This window comes from Pteronotus mesoamericanus, unplaced genomic scaffold (assembly GCF_021234165.1).
Source record: "Pteronotus mesoamericanus isolate MK-2021 breed Mesoamerican mustached bat unplaced genomic scaffold, CSHL_Meso_final contig_80, whole genome shotgun sequence".
In the NCBI taxonomy this organism is placed as follows: Eukaryota; Metazoa; Chordata; class Mammalia; order Chiroptera; family Mormoopidae; genus Pteronotus; species Pteronotus mesoamericanus.
The window spans coordinates 1000619-1019213 of NW_026555261.1; the positions used below are offsets into that span (position 1 = coordinate 1000619).

The 18595-nt window shown below is 61.9% G+C and overlaps 1 protein-coding gene across 1 annotated transcript in view; it reads left to right on the forward strand.

The window, feature by feature from the left end:
• Positions 1 to 14881, forward strand: part of DHRSX (dehydrogenase/reductase X-linked) — a 56812-nt gene extending 41931 nt beyond the window's left edge. Inside the window, exons 4-7 of the mRNA XM_054585019.1 lie at positions 4955 to 5056; positions 8933 to 9140; positions 12737 to 12944; positions 14424 to 14881. Coding sequence (XP_054440994.1) covers positions 4955 to 5056; positions 8933 to 9140; positions 12737 to 12944; positions 14424 to 14678 — 773 coding nt within the window. The 3' untranslated portion in view covers positions 14679 to 14881. The remainder of the gene's footprint in view (positions 1 to 4954; positions 5057 to 8932; positions 9141 to 12736; positions 12945 to 14423) is intronic.
• Positions 14882 to 18595: the final 3714 nt, after the last annotated feature.

Below are 18595 nucleotides of genomic sequence, written 5' to 3' on the forward strand. Positions count from 1 at the left end.
CTTGCCCCCGCGGGTTCCTCGTGTGGCTCTTCTCGCTCCTCCTCTTCGCCCTCCTCCACCAGCGCCCGCGATTGGAGAGACATCCGCAACATCCCGCACCACGTTCTTTTTTCCTGTGGTCCGCCAGCAGGTTTTGCCGTCTGTCCCCTCTCACGGGCATTTCCACAACGACGCTTCTGGAACCCGAACGGCGCTCTCTGGTGTCCTTGCCCGCCCACGGCCTGGCTGCGGAGGAGGATCTTGCCAGGGGCCTGAGGCACGGGCTTCGCCGAGGACCCAAAGGTGGCCAGGAAAGCAAACAAACGAACTAAAGACGGCTTCCTGGGGGCCTAGCAGTTCACAGTCATGTTAATGCCGTTAGAAGCGTTACACAGCGAGAGTTGGTATCCGTGCGCTCTGCTGATAGAAGGAGGAGGCTACCGTACACGCCGGGGTGTGTCGAGCTTTGCTTTTCAAACGACCCGAACAGTCAAGTCCACTTTTCGGTGGCTTCTCCACCCTTGCATCGTCGTCCGAAGGTGGGGACTGTGCGTGCGTATGTCCCGGTCCGTCCGGTCGTTGTGGGTGACGGGGCCACCTAGCACGGCCTTGGTCCCCGGCCTGCGCTCACGGTGCCGCGTGAACTGAACCGCCCTTCCCATCCCTGCGCCCGACCCCCTGTGGTCGGCCCCGGGTCCAGCGCTGCCCACTCCGGGGTGGCTCAGCGCGGAGGGAAATGGTGTCCTGGGACGGCAGGGCCCCACGCGCCTGTTCCGTGCCAGCTCTTCTGGGTTCACGTGTGCTGCTCCCCTGAGCCCCAGCGCCTTGCCCCCCGCCCCGCGGAAACGTGGGCTTCCATCCGCACCTGGAAGGGCAAAGGCACTTGGTGCTGTCGGACCGACACGGCGCGTCTCTCGTGGGGTTTCTTTGCGGAGAAGACGCCCAGGGAACAGCGGGCTCCTCGGCCCCGCCCCGGGCAGAGCTCACCCACCGTCCCGCGCGCCGCCGGGTGGGGCGTTCGCGCCTTAGGCAGGGCGCGTCCCGAGGTTGCCGATTCTCCACAGCGTGGTTCCTTCCCAGTCCCGGGCTCCTCCACCCGCCCGTCACCACGTCTGCTTTCTGGTCATCTCTGCGGACAGCTCTTGGGGACACCCGGTGGCTTCGGCCCCGCGCTGGCGTCCTTCTGTCTTGGTTTACACAGCCGAGTGTTTCCGGCCTCCCACCTGCCAGGCGGTCGCCCCGGCGGCCTTGTAAGAAGCTTTGCTGCAGTGTTTTAAACGCAGGCGACGGTGGAAACATCTCCGCGCCAACTGCCTCTCTTGAAATTTTCTGACGTTTTTTTCAATGCACGGACCTGGCTTTATCCCAGGGGAATTTTTTTTTTTTAAAGAGCTGTGTCGTGGAGTTTTACCAGCCTTGAGCGGCTGATACGACCCCGCCGGTTGCTCCTCATCCTCTCAGCTGGGCTCCAAAAGTTACGAAACACCTCAGCTCGCCGTTGGGGCTCTGGACAGACTCCGCCGGCCGGCGGAGGTGGATTTCCGGTTGTCTGAGAGCCGGGAGGGATTTGCCAGCCCACGCTCCGCCCCCACCCCCTGCGGTGAATACCACGCTTTCGTGATTTCCCTATTTCCTTCCTATCCGCCCGTCTGATTAGTCCTAATTGCCTTGATTGCCTTGTAATCGTCGGCACTTTCTCAGGAAAGTACCCATTGCCTGGACAGGTTCCGATCTGAGATCGTCATGGAACATGTTATTCGCACAGGGCGCAGCGGCAGCCTATGATTTAAAAACCTCCTTCACACGACAGACGTGCCCGTATTTTTAATTCTGCCTTCGCGGCCTTGTCCGGGGTGTTTCTGCGGGGGGTTTGCAGGGCGGTGTTTGTCTCACTCTGAACGAGCGCATGTCAAAAGCGTCGCCGGAGGTCATCGCTCACGTTGCCTCAGCCTCAGGGCCATCGGCCACGATGCCCTCGGCCCCGCTCACGCATCCGTCCGGAAGTTTCCGCATCTTGTGTGCATCCGGCCAACTCCGCTTTATCCTTTTCTGAGAACGTTCTGCGTTTGGACTGATTTACTTTTCGACTTCTTTCCGATGTGTTTGTCCAGGGACAGCCGTCAGACCCTCTGACATCGAAAGCCCTTAAAAATGCAAACGAGGCACAGACGCACTGTCAGATTCCCTGCCCTTCCGCATCCCTGCGGTCACACGGGTGACCAAGGGATCCCCCTCCGCCCCCGCTCGGCGTCTGCGAGCCATTGGACAGCATCCGGGGCTGCCTCGATCTTATTTGTTTTTTAAGATTTCATTTATTTATTGTGAGAGAAGGGAAGGGAGGGCGAAAGAGAGGGAGAGAAACGTCTTGCCCCAGCGGGGGGCCGAAGCCACCACCCGGCCCCGTGCTCTGACGGGGAATCGAACCTGTGACGTCTCCGCTTGCAGGGTGACGCCCGGCCCACGGCGCCCCGGCCGCCGCGGCCGGACGTGACTTCCCCGTAGGCCTGCCATTGGGTTCTGTCGGGGGCACCCCCGGAGCTCACGGCCCCTCTCGCAGGCCGCAGCCTCCCGGGCGTCGTCGCTCTGCTCCGCGGACGACGGGTGTACCTCCTCTTCTCCACGGGTTGCCGTGGGGGGCGGAAGTCCCTCGGGGCCACATCGACGAGCCTCTCGCCGTTCCCCATCCGTGTCCCTCATCGTCCGGCGGGAAAGGAAGGCCTGACGCACGGCGGGCCATGGAGAACGCCCTTCCCTGTCCCTCCGGGAGCCCAGCTGCGTCTGCGACCCCGTCCCCTCGGACCACACGCGTTGCTGGCGGGGGCAGCCCCTACCTGGGTTTTAGGGGAATGTCACAGCGGAGCCGCCGGCCAGCGAGACATGCAAGGGCAAGAGCAAGTGTGCTGCTTACCAAGTGACCCCTCCCAATAAATCCAGCACCCGCTGGGCAGCATTCCTTGATGCTGCAAGGTTACTGAGTGGATTCCGTGTTCCCTGGCACCTTGCCTTCGCGGGTCCTGTGCCCGTGGACGGAGCTGCGCAGAGTTCCCGTTGGCAGCGCAGGGCTTGGTCTGGGGGCTTGTACTCCCCGGACCACGTCCCCCTCCCTCCGCCATGTGTCCCTGCCCCTTCCTGGGGATGTCACGCCCCGTGGAGGACAGGCCTGGGGTCTGGGAGCCGCTCCTATGTGGACGTACCGAGCGGTTCAGGTGGCAGGACCGGGCACCAAGAGCGCAAAGCCGGTGGCAACCCCCAACGCCGCCCTCTCACGTGGCCGGTCGGTTAAGAGCCGGGTCCCCCCGAGGCAAGAAAGAAGCCTCTTCCAGCTTTTCCAAAGCCCCAGGCACGCAGCTCGGCTGGAAGCCGAGCGGGTGCATCTGCCAGCGCGGACGTCGCCGGTTCCAGGCGGGAGCAGGTGCGAGGGCCTCCCTCGTGTCTCCCACCCTCGCGAGCGTTTTCGGGGAAAACCAGACGGTGTGTCGGGGACTCCCGCCCAGATGGCGCTGGGCTCCGGAGCCGCGCCGACTCCCGGGTCCCTGATCTGTCACGGGCGGATGCCGTTGTACGTACAGTGGAAACGAAGTGCTAGAAAACGGAATGCTAATCACATGCAAAACGGAAGCTCCCTGCATTGCAGTTTTTTTAAAGAAAAACTCAGAGGATTCAGCAAACAGAAAAGGAACGCTTTTTTTTTTTTTCCGAAACACATCTTGACGATGTCGGGACGTGTCTCACGGCAGATGGGTAACCAGGAGTTCCCAGGACGGTGCCCAGCCGTAGAGGGCACTTTGGGTTTTTCTGACCCAGGAACATGCCCACCCCCCGCCCACACTGCTTCCTTAGGGAACATAGTCACAAGGGACACTGTTTGGTCCTCCGGGGCCGTGTCCTCGGGCACACGCAAGCTGCCTGTTGCACGGCAACCCTTCCAGCCCCGGCCGCGGGTTCGCGGCGAGCATCGTCCCGGACAACAGACAGTTGTGGGTTCGTTCCGCGGTCAGGGCACCAGTGGACTCTCTTCCGTCGATGTTTCTCTCTGTCCCTCTCTCTCTTTCTCTCTCAAATCCCTAAGTGTGTCCTCGGGCAAGGATCACAAATAAAAACAAACAAATCAATACCTAAACCTCACCCTTCCGAGGGAAAACGCATGTGTGCATTCCGAAATACAGACCCTCCCAGGCGAGAGCTTTGGGCCAGCTCTTGCGTGTTGTGATATTTCAAAGGGCCTGCGGTGACCACCGCCCCATGAACCCTCACCCCCCTGTCCACCGTGGGGACAGGCGTCACCGTGGGCGCTTGTCCTTGGGGCGGGGCAGCCGCGCCGTGCTCTGCTCGGGGGTCTGCAGGCCACAGACCTCCCGAGGACCGTGTCATCGAGAGCTGGGCTTGGTCACCGAAACGATCCGTCAGCAAAGCAGGGGCAACCGGCAAAGGGCCAGGCTTCTGCTGAGTGACCGGGCACGCTGTCCCCCACGCCGGAGGGTCGTCCGGCCTGAGTGCCCGCCCAGGGCTCGGAGTTCTCCCCCCCGCGCCGGTGGCTGTTGGAGGAATGTGGGCTCAGAGGCTGCGGGTCGGAGCTCCTGGCTTCTCTGCTGGGACCGTTCCCAGCGTCCGGGCTCTGCCCCAAACCCCCTGCTTCAAGAACAGCCGGACAATGGCCGTCCGTCCAGCGCGCCAGCACGAGGGCGTCTTTGCGCTGTGACGTGCCGCCACGGGCGTTCCCAGTCGCGGAGCCGACCGCCCTACTGTCTGCCGTGTTCTGCCGGCGAGCCGTCCCTCACGGGTCCGCCCTGCGTCGACGGACGGGGTGCCAGGACGTGACACCCCGAGGGTCCCCTTCCATACGGCTCGTCCCCGCATTGCCCTGCCGTCCTCTCCCTGATCCCCCGTGACTTCCTCGCTGGGATAGGAGGGAGCGTGCTGAGACATTCCCCGTGTGCGCGCGAGGAAGGTAACACGGCATTTTTGTGCTTTTCAGTGGAGTTTCTGTACTGCAACCTGGCGTCTCTGCAGTCTGTCCGGGAGTTCGTGCACACGTTCAAGAAGAAGAAGCTGCCTCTGCACGTGCTGGTCAACAACGGTGAGTGCCGGTGGCTTCCGGGGGTCGGTTCGGACACGCGCGCGGAACGCCGCCGCCCCACGAGAGAGGGACTTTGGGAACGCCGGCGGCCGTGGGACATCACGAATCCGTGCGCTTCATGGCTCTCTGGCTTTGGGTCGGTCCCGTATTTCGCTTGGGCTGTGAGCGTCATCCGTTTGGAACCCGCAGTTTCCAACGACGGGGCGATCGTCTGCTGGGCGCGTGTGACACCGTCACGGCGGTGTGTGAGCAGCCTGCTAACAGTTGGGTGTTGTCACAAAAGCCTTGGCAGGGCAACAGCAGCACGTCTTCCTGGGACCGGTGGCTGTGTGAGCCCTGGACCCTGAGGCTCAGCTGGGTCTTCTCTTCTTCCCGGAGGCACCGTGCCCCAGACAAACCCGCGGCGTCGCTGTGTCTCGGGCTCCATACAAACAGAGACCCCAGATGTTCGTAAAGAAGCCAGACACGGGTGCCCATAGAAAGCCAATACGTGGCTTTCGGGCTCGCAGAGCAGACAGAAACGTGTGAAGGGCATAAGAGGTAAAGCCAAGACAGAGGATGGGATAGAAATACATCAATCCGTGGGTTACAGCCGCGACGGCGGGCCCTGGCGTCGGGGTTGTTGGGGCGCAAGGAGGTCCTTGAGGGCCCGCAGAGGACATATTAACTCTTCCTGCCAACGTGATGGGTGAAAACGCGCTGGGTTCACGGGACCTGCTCCTGCGAAGAGTCGCAGACACGAAATTCCGTGGGAGGCCGCGCCAGCCACGCTCTGCAATCGGCGCCTCCCGGGGGCCGCTAGACTCGGCGCTTCTTTTCCTTTTTTCCTTCTTTTAATCTTTTTGAAAGACTTGGTTTCTTTATTTTTAGAGAGAGGGGAAGGGAGGGAAAAAGAGAGAGAGACACATCCATGTGCGGTGGCCTCTTGTGTGCATCCCGCACGGGGCACCTGGCCCGCAACCCAGGCAGGTGCCGTGACTGGGAATCGAACCGGCGACGCTTTGGTTCGCAGGCCGGTGCGCGGCCCCCTGAGCCCCACCGGCCGGGGCTCTTCTTTCATTTTGAAATGAAATTTACTGGGGTGACGTTGGTTAATGAGATTATAGAGGTTTCGGGTGCACAATTCTGTGACGCATCATCCGTTTATGGCCTCGTGGGCTCAGCACTCAGCGTCTAGTCACCTTCCGTCACCGTATATGTGACTCCTTTGCCCTGTGCTACCCCCGCACCCCCGCTTCCTTTCCTCTGGTAACCAGCGCACTGTTGCCTGTGTCTGACTTTTTGCCTTTTTTGGTCACTTGTGGCTTTCAGTTTAATATCCCACCGATGAGGGCACTTGTCCAATGCGTAGCGTCCTCTGACTTAGTTCACGTAGCATCATCTTCTTCAAGAGGCCAAGGAAGAGTTGGCCGATGTTCCGTGTTTCAGACAGGAAATATTTTTCCGTTTCACCCGTGCGACGAAGGTAGAACCAGACCTCGCTCTGGCTCCGGAAGCTCCGGCGCGAAGCTGGGCATCGAGCAAGCGCACGGAGCGTCCTTAGTCTCGCTGCTGCTGAGTTGGGTCCTTGTGTAGAGACTTTCCACACCACACCTTTACTTATCTAGTCTCCCGCCCGTGCAGGGCACACGGGTTCGTTTTTAACGAGCGCGCCGGACTTCGGTTGTATGTTTGTAGGATTTCTCCCCTTGACGCCAGGGCACGACATGCCCGAGGCCAGCAATTACTAAAACTTAGTTTCCCTACGCCCCCAACGTACGTCCACGGTGACCTTGAGAAGTGGCGAAGAGGCTTGCCTGGTTAGATGCACGAGGACCCCAGTGTTGCCGGCACGTCTCTGCACGGAGGGCCGAGGCCGCTGAGCGCGAGAGCCCCCGCCGGCACCGGCCGGCCCCGGGTCTTGGGTCCCACGCCCCTGGCGGAGCCCACCGCGCGGCGGGCGCTTCCAAAGCCCGGGGCGCGGCCAGCTGTTTGCAGGGCAGCAGCCGTTGTGAAAACCCGCTGCCCAGCCCCCTGTTTACCCAGAGAACCCGCTCCGGTCACGGCTCGGATTGTCCGAGTCCATTGACCTCGCTCTTTGCCCAGAAGGTCAGCATTGTCAACCTCTCGGAATGTGGAATGTGGCCCGGGGAGTTCATGCCGTCCCGGTCCGGCTCCAGCGCGCCTCCCTCCCTCCCAGCGACAGCAGGTGCTTGCGGTAGCCATGACGGCCGGGACACCGGACAGAAATGGAACGAACAGGGCCCTGGGAGCCTCAGGGAAGCGGTAGGGTGGGTGGCCTCCGGCTCCTGCGGCCGTTCCTCCGCGGCAGGCGCTGCGAGCGCCCAGGGGGACGAGGCCGGCGGCTCAGACCCAAGCTGGTGCGAGGCAAGGTCGCGCCCCCGGCCCAGGTGTGGCTGAGCGACCGCCTGCCTGTGTTCTCTGCCCCGCGAGGACAGCGCCAGGGAGGCCGCCGAGGTGGGGACAGGCGGCCTCAGCCACCCGGTCTCCGGCAGCTCATCCTCAGCCCACCAGACGCAAGGCCAACGACCCCAGTTACACCCTGCACTTTGAAACGCTCCTCTTTGGACCTTCTCACCGCCTGCACGCCTGAGTGAAGCCTTCCGAACCCACCCCTGTTAGCGCCCCAAAATCCAACCAGCAACCCCGTGGAACCCCACGTCCCCTCCCAACTGCCCGGCTCCGTGAAGGAGGACGTTTCCAGCGTGTCGGTGGGTGGTTTCCCTCCAAGACAGGGCCGCCTAAGGGGACCCGTATCCGCTGCGCAGCATGTATTCTAAGCCCCACGCTGGGTGACCAAGCACCCCCAAGCGAGGGACTCCCCAGGTCGCTATCTCCTTTTGTTTGCCGTGGGGGGGAGGGGCAGAGGAATTTGGACCCGTGTAGCCCCAAACGGGGAAGGACGCGGGGGACGTGCCGGGCGGCTCCCTCCTGTGGTGGGAGGTAGGTACTGCCTGTCATCCCTGCTTTTCCCTGGGGCGGCCCCGCCTTTGTACGGGGGCGGCCGTTGGATCGGGGTCGCTGTTACCCTGGCGGTTCCACGCCCAGGGGGGCAGAGGTGGAGGATGAGGGGACTGCTCCCCACCCCGCACCACAGGGACCCCCGGCGTGGGGTGTGGGTGAGGAAGGGACACAGGTCCCCTGCGAGGCAGCCCTGTGGGGAGAGCACCCAGCCCCGGTCCCTGAGGGGTCCTTCCTCATGCAAACCCTCCCAGCACGATGGGTCCCTAAGGCCGTGTCCTGATCGGTCAGAATTCAGCCACAGCCCTGGAGGCTGAGGCTCAGGGGACGGAGCCCCGGCCTGTGGACCACAGGGCCGCCGGTTCGATTCCCACTCAGGGCACGTGCTTGGGGGCGGGCCAGGTCCCCCGCAGGGGCGCACGAGAGGCCGCCACACCAGGGTGCTTCTCTCCCTCTCTTGCCCCTTCCCTTCTCCCTCTCTCAAAAATCAAAATCAAAATAAGAAGAGAATACGGACACAGGGATGGGTTAGCGACGAGGCCAATGAAGGGGTCGCCGCACAGCTCCGATGGGTTGGGGCAAGCCTGCGTCCTATTGGGTGAAGGGGGATCCCTGGGCCTGCTTTCCAGGGGCTGCTGAGAAGGCGGGACCACAGGGCGGGCGGGCAGTTCGGCGCACGGGGCGCGTGACAAGCCCGCGTGCAGCAATGGCTGCGAGGCTCTGCTTTTCAATCCGAGCCCAGTGCCCCACCGGGAGCCCTTCTTACCGGGCATCTTCCTCTCGGACCTCACAGGCCCAGGAAGGCGACCTGGCAGCCAGGGTCGGGCACCGTCCTCCTGGACCCCAGGGCTCTTTCCCCCCGACCCAGGGGGTGCCTGCCCCATCTCACGCCCCCTCCGCCTGCTTTGTCCCCAGCCGGTGTGATGATGGTGCCTCAGAGGAAGACCGTGGACGGGTTTGAGGAACATTTCGGCCTGAACTACCTGGGGCACTTTCTCCTCACCAACCTGCTGCTGGACACCCTCAAAGAGTCGGGACGTCCCGGCCGCAGCGCCAGAGTGGTGAGCCTGTCTTCGGCCACGCATTACATCGGCGAGCTGCGCTTGGACGACCTTCAGGGCAGGTGAGTGCGCGCCCGCTCTGTCCTCCTGCAGATGCTGGGACATGCAGGGCACCAGGCAAAGCAGCGTGGCACGCGTTGCCAAAAACATTCCGATAAGCCCGTCTTGTTGTGATCATTGTAACGACAGTATCTATGAAGTATTTCCTGTTTTGCGGTCCTGCGTTTAAGCTCATTTTCCGCAGCCTCCTGTTACCACGTCGTACAAAGGCGCGTAGAGAAATCGTCCTATTATTGTCATTTCCCACATGACCAAGTGGAAGACTATGGTCTCCTTTAGGGTCTTCTGAGTGTCCCCTAGGCTCCCAGAGACACGGCCCCGGGCACAGGACTGTGGATCGCTGAGAAAATCCTCGGTTTAGAGCGGGCCGCGTTAGGAGAAGCACCAAACTATTCCGGTCCACGTTTTGTGGGGTTTTCTTTTCATGTCTCTTGAAGCGCGTGTTTTTACCATTTTTTAACTGTGGTTTCATGGCCAGAGAACATTATATTGGTTTCACACGCACAGCGTCATGACGTGACATGTGTGTATATTGCCAAGTGAATCCCGTTAATATAGGTCCCCACAGCCACCTGCTTCCACAGAGCAAGTTTCTGTGCCTTATACCAGGCCGCCACGATAAAAGCAGAGATCAGAGAGCAGAGATATTAAGACTTAAATCCAGCTGACCCTTGAGCAACATGCACTTGAGCTGCATGGGTCCATTTTTTTCAATAAACCCTGTCATTGTGTGTTCTCTTCCTTAATGATTTTCTTAATTGCACTTTTCCCAGATAGAAGCACGTGGGTGTGCAATCATTTTCATAGCCGAGAGCTGTGTTTTGTTTGTAATGAGAACGCAAACGAGCCCTTCGCTCCGCGGAAATGGGTGACCTCCTACGTCCCCGGCATGTTGCTAAGGATGGGGTCTCGTTGACGGTGGGCCCGCGGCGGTGACCTCAGGCGTGTCCCCGTCGCTGCCGTGAGCTGGGGGAGGCTGTCAGAGCCGTGCCTGCCCCAGACCTGGGAAGCCTGTCGTGAGGGGAACCCCACCTGCTGTTACAGGGGACCCGGGCATCTGAACACACAGCATCGTCTCCCCGCCAGGAGCTGTGGGGACAAAGGGTAGCTTTCCCACCGGAAAGCAACGCTTCCCTGCGTTTTTCATCCAATACTGGTTGCACCGTCAGGTCGGCACGCAGCGACGCACGCGTTGTGCTCCACGCAGAATCCATCGTGTTTCGTTCCTTGGGTCTGAAAGGCGCAGAGAGTCGTGAGGGTCAGAACGAGGCCCGCAAAACCCAGCCCACGGGGCATCAAGAATATTCTGAGTGGGAGGCCACTAACAACCAGCCCCGGCAGGGGAGAAGGGGCTCCCTTTCTCCGACAACAACCTGGAACTTTAAGCCATGAGGGGTGCCTTCTCTTGGAATTCCTTCTCTTGGAGCCCCTTCATGCCTGGAAGCCTAGACCCCTCTTCCCTGTTTGTGGTCCCATCGCAACAACTTCCCGCCGTTTCTCCAAGAGCATATAGGCCCCTCAATCTCCTCGTCTCTCTGGGTTTCCGCATTGGTTTTTCCCATGAAGCCACCCCTACCTGGCACGTTGAAAATGAAATTGGCATCTTTTCTCCTATCCGTGTGTCAGTTGTCCATTTCATGTGCACGCCCCAGGCCGCAGAACCCAAAAGCATAGGAGAAAAGTTTTTCTACCACAGGCTCTGTCTACATGACAGTTGCCACGTGGGGTTTGGTTAGAGTTTTGCTGGAATTCACTCGTTACGTCGATAGGCCTTTATTCATGGACGATGACGATGTTTTACGGTTTCAGTTCTACGCTTGGATGCCGTGTGAGGTGTTCATGAAAATGTCCTTGTTCAGAAGCACGTTGCGCGGATGTTTTAGGAGTCCCTTTCGCCTCTGCCTTTGTTGATTCCAACACCGCAGCGCTGGTTCGCTGCTTCTCTCTTCCTGCTGCTGCTCCCTGTAAACATCCTTCCTGCCCTTGTTTTCTGCGCTGCCTGCCTTTGCGGGGCCTTGGGATTCTCTTAACAAACCCCAGTGGGGGCAGCCTCGCCTCCGGTCTCTTCGGCCTGACGGCTTCCCATTTCCGCCGCGCATGAGCCTGGGTCTCCAAACCCACCAGGGAGACCCTCCTGAAGTCACGCGTACTCTCAAGCTTGTTTGTCCCTTCCCCTCGAGAGCTGTCCGCCTTTTCCCCACGCAGCTCGTTTAAAACTTGTGCTTCTGTCTGCTTCCTGCTGCCCCCCAAAACCGCCAGGGGAGCTCCGAGGGACCAGCATAGGTTCCGGGTTCGCTGTCGTGGCACTCACTGTTGCTGTTCCTGCCCAAACTGCTGTGCTGCTTTGGATAAATTTCAAACCCTCCACCTCATAAACTCAAAGACATACCCAGGGTTGTATTCTTTTTTAATTTATTGACTTGCGAGGGAGAGAGAAAGAAACACCAATTTGTGGCCTCATATACGCGCCCTGACCACCTCGAACCCGCAGCCTCTGTGCTCTGACCCAAGACATGGCCCACGTCAAACCGAACCTACCCGAGGGGGCTGCAGGGCCGTCGGACAAAGGAACGTTCAAGAAAAAAATACTGTTGGCTCGTCAGGAGGGATCGCTCGCCAAGAGCGCGGGCGTATCCTGGCTTTTCGTATCTGCGTATCCAGTGACCCAGTCGTCCGCCAGAGGCAGCGAAATTCGCCCACAACCCGGGCCTTCTGCCTCAGACCTGGAGTTGCGCCCAGTCGCGTCTCCCAGGCCCCGAAAAATCAAAGGAAGGAGAAAAAAAAATGAGCAACATCCAGGACGTGGGAACACGTCCGTGGCTCACGTCGGGTCCCCAGGCATCTCTGGACGCCCGCTGCGCACGGGGCGGGGGGCGGGGCGGGGGGGGAGCCGGCGCTTTTCCCTGCAGAAACGGACCAGTTGCAGCTGATGAGGGGGCATCGTCCCCTAAAAACGCCCCTCAGACTTGAACGAACGGGTGCCCCAGCGCCTTGCGAGACACCTCCTCATCCACGCTGGTTTCAGTCCTCACGAGACGGCACAGACAGGCCGGCCGTCCCCCGGGGCCACGGCGAGGCCATGGGCGGAGCTTGGGAGTGACGGACGTGACCTTTATTAGGGTCCGAGAATGAGGATCCCGGAGTCTCACGGGTTCACTCTCTGTTGGCACATTTAACTTCAAATCCGTTGGCCGTTGTGGGCGTAGGAAGGAGGGCAGGAAGCAAAGGTCAGGGCTGCTGGGTTATCCAAGTCCCCCAAGACAGGGGGGCCTCGCTGGGTGGGTGTCCCCCCAATTCCTGACGTGGTTCGTTCGCGGGTCGCCAGCCCACGCAGGTGACAATACGCTCACTGGGTATTTGCAGTGCCACGCTGAACGTCAGGCACCGATGCAACCTCAGTGCCGCAAAGCCACGTACGGGGTGGAGATGAAGAAGACACTGGACCCGTTCCCCGTCCGGGGGAAATGACCTTCCCAGCAGCCCATGGGGTACGCGGGAGGGGGCCGCACGTGGACGGGGGCCGGGGGGCCGGGGCGTGGAGCATCGGGGCCTGGCCGCCACCCCTTTTCACACCGCCCCCCCCCCGTGGCTCCTCCAGCACCGACTACTCCCCCCACGGCGCCTACGCCCAGAGCAAGCTGGCCCTGGTCCTGTTCACCTACCACCTGCAGCGGCTGCTGGCCGCCCAGGGCAGCCACGTCACCGCCAACGCCGCCGACCCCGGAGTGGTCAACACGGACCTCTACAGACACACCTACTGGGGGACGCGTCTCTTCAAGAAGCTGTTCGGCCGCTGGGTTTTCAAGGTGAGCCTCGGACGGTCCCTTGGCTGGGTCTCCCCGGGGACCGCAGGCCTCCCCGGACGGCCTGCTCGAGGCCGCTCCTCCGGCGTTCCGTGCAACGGCCTGGAAGGCGGCGGTCGTCCTCGGTGACCCCGGGGCGTGGGAGCATCGAGGGACCCCTCCTCGTCGTAGCTTTCCTGAGAAACCCAACCCCAGCCGGGGGCATTCACGCAACTCTCGGTATTTTTCTACTCTGGTCGATTTGGGCGGGAGGGCCGAGGAGGGGCACGAGGCGCCGGGTTGGACACATCGGCCTGCAGAGCGGCGATGGACGGGAGGCAGGGAGCAGGCTCCTGGCGTCCGGCGAGAGGCCGTTGCCGTGGGCACGCGGGGCCGGCCGTGGTGCGGACAGACCCCGGGACGGTGGTGAGAACTAGTCCAGGGAGAGCGCCAGCCCCTGGCACCAGCAGAGCCACGCGTCCCCTGGGAAGGCCTTTGCTACGGCCGCCCGCGGGCGGGCCATCCGCGAAAGCGTAACGCAATAGGAAACGGCACCCAGGCCTCTTGGGGGGGCATTTTTCACGTCCCCTTTTTCCCATGATTCTCTAAAACGAGAAAAACCAGTGTTGCTTACGACGTCACTGCAACAGGCCCTTCGGGGAAGGACCCGATGGGTTCTCCGAGACCCCGGCCGGACTCGGGGGTCCCCGAAGCCCGTCTCTCAGGGCAGCGCGGGGTGGGGCGGGGGGTGTGTGAAAAGGCTGGCGGGGGGGCCGGCGGTCCTGGGTTTGAGTCCCGGCTGTTCCGCCCTTGAGCTGCACGCCGTGGGCAAGTGGCTGCACCTCTGGGAGCCTGGGGCCCCGTCTGAAAGACGCCACCCTGCTCCCTCGTCCCCGCGGCCACCCTTCCTTGTCACTTGTCTCCAACAGCTCGATGGTGTTGATCAGAGACGGAGGCCGAGCACGCGCCTCCTTTGCACCGATGCATACGAATTTCGGTTTCACAGGGAGTTGTTGAAGTGAATATTTCTGTCCGGGCTGTCTCATTGTTACTTAGGGACTTGAGAGAGACAGAGCAAGGGCGGAAGAGAGAGAGAGAGAAACATCGCTTTGTGGTTCCGTGTCTTGATGCAGCATCGGTCGATTCTTCTCTGTGCCCTGACCAGGGATCGAACCCACCACGTGAAGTGCGCACGGTGCTCTAACCTACTGAGCTACGCAGCCAGGGTGGCGGCTGGGACTGTGATACACGCCTGCCTATCAAAATGAGTGAACCCAATGTGGACGTCCGGCCCACGCAGGCGTGCGTTCCTGTTGGCTCGTGTTGAACGGAAAGCCAACAGCCACGGGCCTGAGGCTCGGGCGCGGGGGCGCATCCCGGCTTCCTGCGTGGCCGGGGTCCAGGGGCGGGGCCGTATCCGCCAGCAGCCTCCGTGCCAGGCGAGAACCCCGCGCTCCGCTCCGAAAGCTGACGCGTCCCGGTCTTCTCCCCTTCTCCCCGCAGAGCCCGGAGGAAGGAGCCTGGACCTCCACCTACGCAGCGGTCACCCCCGAGCTGGAGGGGCTGGGGGGCCGCTACCTTTACAACGAGAGAGAGGTCAGGTCGCTGGCTGCCACGTACGACACGCACCTGCAGGAGGAGCTCTGGGCCAGGAGCTGCGCCATGACCGGCCTCGCGGACGTGACGCCGGACATCATCGCTGGGCGGCTGCCCCGTGGGGACAGTGTGGCGCTCAGCCCGCCCGCCGCGGGGGTGTGACCGGCTTCGCGGCCGCGTGTCCCAGGCCTGCCACCCTCAGGGCGCGGCCCTACCGGGCTCCGCTGGCCGCCCTGCCTTTGCGGGAAGCCACGGAGCAAAAGCAACGTTGAGCGGGGCCCCGCGCCGGTGGGTCTTCTCTGTCAATCTCGTGATTCCAAACTGTCCAGTTGTCCTGGGTGCCAAGAACAATTAAATCCTCTCTCCCGCGTGGATGGTGTCCTTTGCTTGGCACGGCGTGGAGGCTCAGGTTGGGGGGGACAGGTGCCTCGTGACGCGAACGCTGGCAGGGGAGAGCCAGCTGTGGGGACGTGGTTGCTTGGAGGGCTCCTGTTCGCCTTCTCTTCCCACTCTCCCCGTCACTCTGGCTTTGATCGGGGAGCGGGGGCGTCCCCCAAAGAATAGGCGTGAGCCTTCCTCAGGCAGTTGGCCTTCTGCTGCGCCGGCCGCACGGTGGTCTGTCCCCAAGCGCTACCTGCAGCCCCAAGACCCCTTGTCATAGACTCGGGCCCCTGGGTCATGTTTCCAGAGCCACAAGGGACAGCGTAGGAGAGCGGCCTGGTTATTCCCGAACTGATGCCTCCTCGTGGACCCTGCTGCATTGTCAGGCCGGACCGTCGCCGTCTGTGGCCTGGGAGGCCGCCCGCCGTGCCCCCCGGGGCCCGGAGAGCGGAGGCAGGTTGACGTTCCAGCCGAGTGGCCTCCAGGGCGTCTCGCACGGTGGCCGCCCCGAAGGCGCGTCCACGCCCTCGCCTGCCAAGCCTGTCATTATTTCACTTGGAAAAGGTGTCTTTGCGACGGTCATCAAGACCGGAAGGGGTACGGATGACCCTGGCCTGTTCCCGGAGGCTCCAAGTCGCCCCAGCCTTGCGGGTCGCAGACAGGCACACAGAGGCTTGGGGACAGAAGCGGAGCCACTTGCAGGCGGTGGCAGAGACAGGAGGAGCACGGCCACCCGCCCAGGGAACCTGAGGAGGCGGACGAGGCGGGAAGGTCCCTCCCAGGAGCCCGTGGACGGAGCGAGGCCCCGGGACACCTGGGTGAGCTCCACCGTCCGGTCTCCTGGACGGGGAAAGGGGTTTTTATGGTTGAAGCCACCAACAGATCATGGGCAATTTGTTACCAAAACCATAAGAGGGTCTGAACATTTCAGGCTGGTCACGGGGCCCGATCCTTGCCCCCCTCGTCCCTCCCCGCCCCCCCGAGTCACCAGTCAGGCAAGAAGGCTCCGTGGGCTCTCCAAGGTCGATGCTGTGCTTCCACATCTCCCCGTGCACCGACGGGTCTCTCGAAAGGGTCTCGAAGCAACAGCATAGGTGTCTTGTTGGTCTGCACCCTGAACTTCCAGACCGGTGGCCGCTGGGCAGCGAGCTGTCCACTCCCTTCATGGACCAAGTCCCGCTCAGAGGCCCCCCAACCCCGCTGCATTGGAAATTCCGCCCTTGCAGGGTGCACAGTGGAGACAGGAACACCTGCTTTGTCCGCCGCTGCTTCGTCACCGTGAGACGGGGGGACGTGCGTCCCTAAACAATGCCATCCTCTGCCTCCGTCTGCAACAGGGCTGTTCTGGACCGGCCCCTTGGTAACCCGAGAAGCTCTGCCCAGCTCACATCGGGGACGCTGAAGAAAATCAGTCACAGGACGCAGCCTCCTGCTTCTGCCAGCTGGCGCTCTTGCTGGCGAAGCTGCTGAACTCAGGGCAAACACGTGACTCCTCAGCCTCGTTCAAGGCCTCTCGAAACGTCCGGCGAGCAGAGGGGGTCCGGTGCGCAAGTGGGGACCTCTGAACAGCACTCAGAGGTCCCGCGTCCGTTCCTCTGCGCATCAGCATTTCTTTAGAGATCCTCAAACCGTCCTCCTGGGCAGCCGCGTTCGAGGCCGCGTTCGAAACCCCCCTGAGCTGCCCGCGCTCCGGAATCTCCAATGTTTCCGACATTCTGCTCAGCCCCAGAGCCCGGCCTCAGACTCTACTATTCCCTGACAACTGGGACTCTACGAAAAAAATCCCCCAGAATCCTGAATTCTAGGAAGTCCCCAATCTTGGGACGTCGGCACGTCCTTGGAGATCCCGGTGCCGCGGGAGGTCGCTGTACGCCAAGTGCCAGCTGGTGTTCCTGTTGTCACAACAGTGGTTTCCAAGTGCTGGCTCCGCACAGGGTCGAGGTTCAGCGCTGGCCCGCCCGACGTCCGCCGCCCCCGAGATGCCGAGCCTGCCGGTGCCCGCGGGGTGCTCCGTCCCCAGGCGGAGAAGCTGGGCTGCCACGATGATCAGGATCTTCCAGGACCCCGGCCTCCCTCTTGGCCGACAGTCTTGCGCCCTGGGAGAGACACCACGCGGTTTTGAAAAGTGCGCGCGTGTCCGTCCACAGCTGGGCGTAAGATTCCTCGGGGCGCGGTCACGCTCCGCCGGGGCGGCGGCCGCCCCGTGGCTTTCTCGGGGAGTGAGGCCGGCGCTGCGGGGCTCTGGGCCCGGGGGCTTCGGGGCGCGAGCCTATCGCTGGGGTCAGGCGCCAGGACGCGCTCTGTGTCCTGGGCTGGACGGCGGTCCGTTCCCGCACGAGACTTCAGTCAACGGTGGCACCCATGGTACCGGGGGCTTCTCCGTCTGGGTGCTCTTGTCTCCCCGCAATGCGGCCTCCGGGAGTTTTTGTTGAGACCCTGCCAGGGGAGGCCCCACCCCATTCATTGGTTCCTTCGTGCGTTCGCTCGCGCATTCATTCATGTGCTCGTGTGCGTGCAGGGGACAGATCTGTGTCAAGGATGACTGTGCACCCCTGGGCCTCAGAATCGAACGGGACAGATCTCTTGTCCTCAGGGAGCTTGAGGGCTGGGGGGGGCCGACGGATGGACCCCGCAACATCGGGTCCCCAGGCTGGGAGACGGGAAGGTGGCTGTCTATGATCCCTGGGGCGTTTCCCGGAGAACCGTGGGCTCAGCGCCGGTGGAGTCCCCCGCTGTGGAGGCAGCCGTCTGGCTTTGAGGGTGGCTGTGGACGCGGGCTCTGTGGGCGTTATAGGAGGGGGACCCCCCCCCAAACGCCGAGTTGACTTATAAAACGTCGTGTATTTATTCTTCCGCGTTTCAACGGCACTCACCTTCCAAGGACCCTCCACGGCATGCGATACGCGGCGCGAGCCTTTTTCCCCGCGGCTCCAAACAGGTGTGACCACGTCGGTTTTGGCGCCTCTGGGCGCTCCTGCCATTTCTGGCGTCACCTCGTCCACTGCGGGAGAACGTTTCCCTCGGAGGAAGTGTCTCATCTGGGGGAGTCGGGTGAATAGGCGGGGATAGAGTGCAGCGATCGTGCTGTTGTTGGTCCAAAACTGCTGAACACACCGCCCGGTGTGGGCAGCTGTGCTTGTAAATCATCCACTAAAAGAGTCTTAAAGGGAGTCAGTGAAGCCAAACGCAGCCTCTCACAACAACACCAGCTGGTTCAGCGCTACAGATGGGTACCTAGAGAACGCGCCTCGCAGCGGAGCCCTGGACTACAAGGGGCCTGTCCCCCCGAAGATAATTCCCTTTTCGGGGGGCCCCCCCCTCATATATTGTCTTACAAATACTGGCCAGCCCTCAAGGTAATTTGTTTTTCATGAAACCGGATGGAAAATAATAGAGCTATTCGTGGCCTTTGTGAAAAGGGGGCCATGTGTGTTCCCCTGGGCAGCGCCGAGTTCATGCAAAGATATGTCCTGCACCCTCTCGGGGACCCGTCCGTGCCACCTGGACATGAGGCGCCCGCCTGCTCCTGCTGCAGGGACAGAGACGGACAAGACAGGGCTCCCAGGTCGCCGCCCCGTGGACCCCGGGGACACTCTTTCCATGCGTCACGTCTCCGCACTCGATGCTTCCAACAGGCTTTCAAGATACACACTGCAGGCACGTCTTGCTTTTTTCAAGCACCACGTCCTGTCCGATGC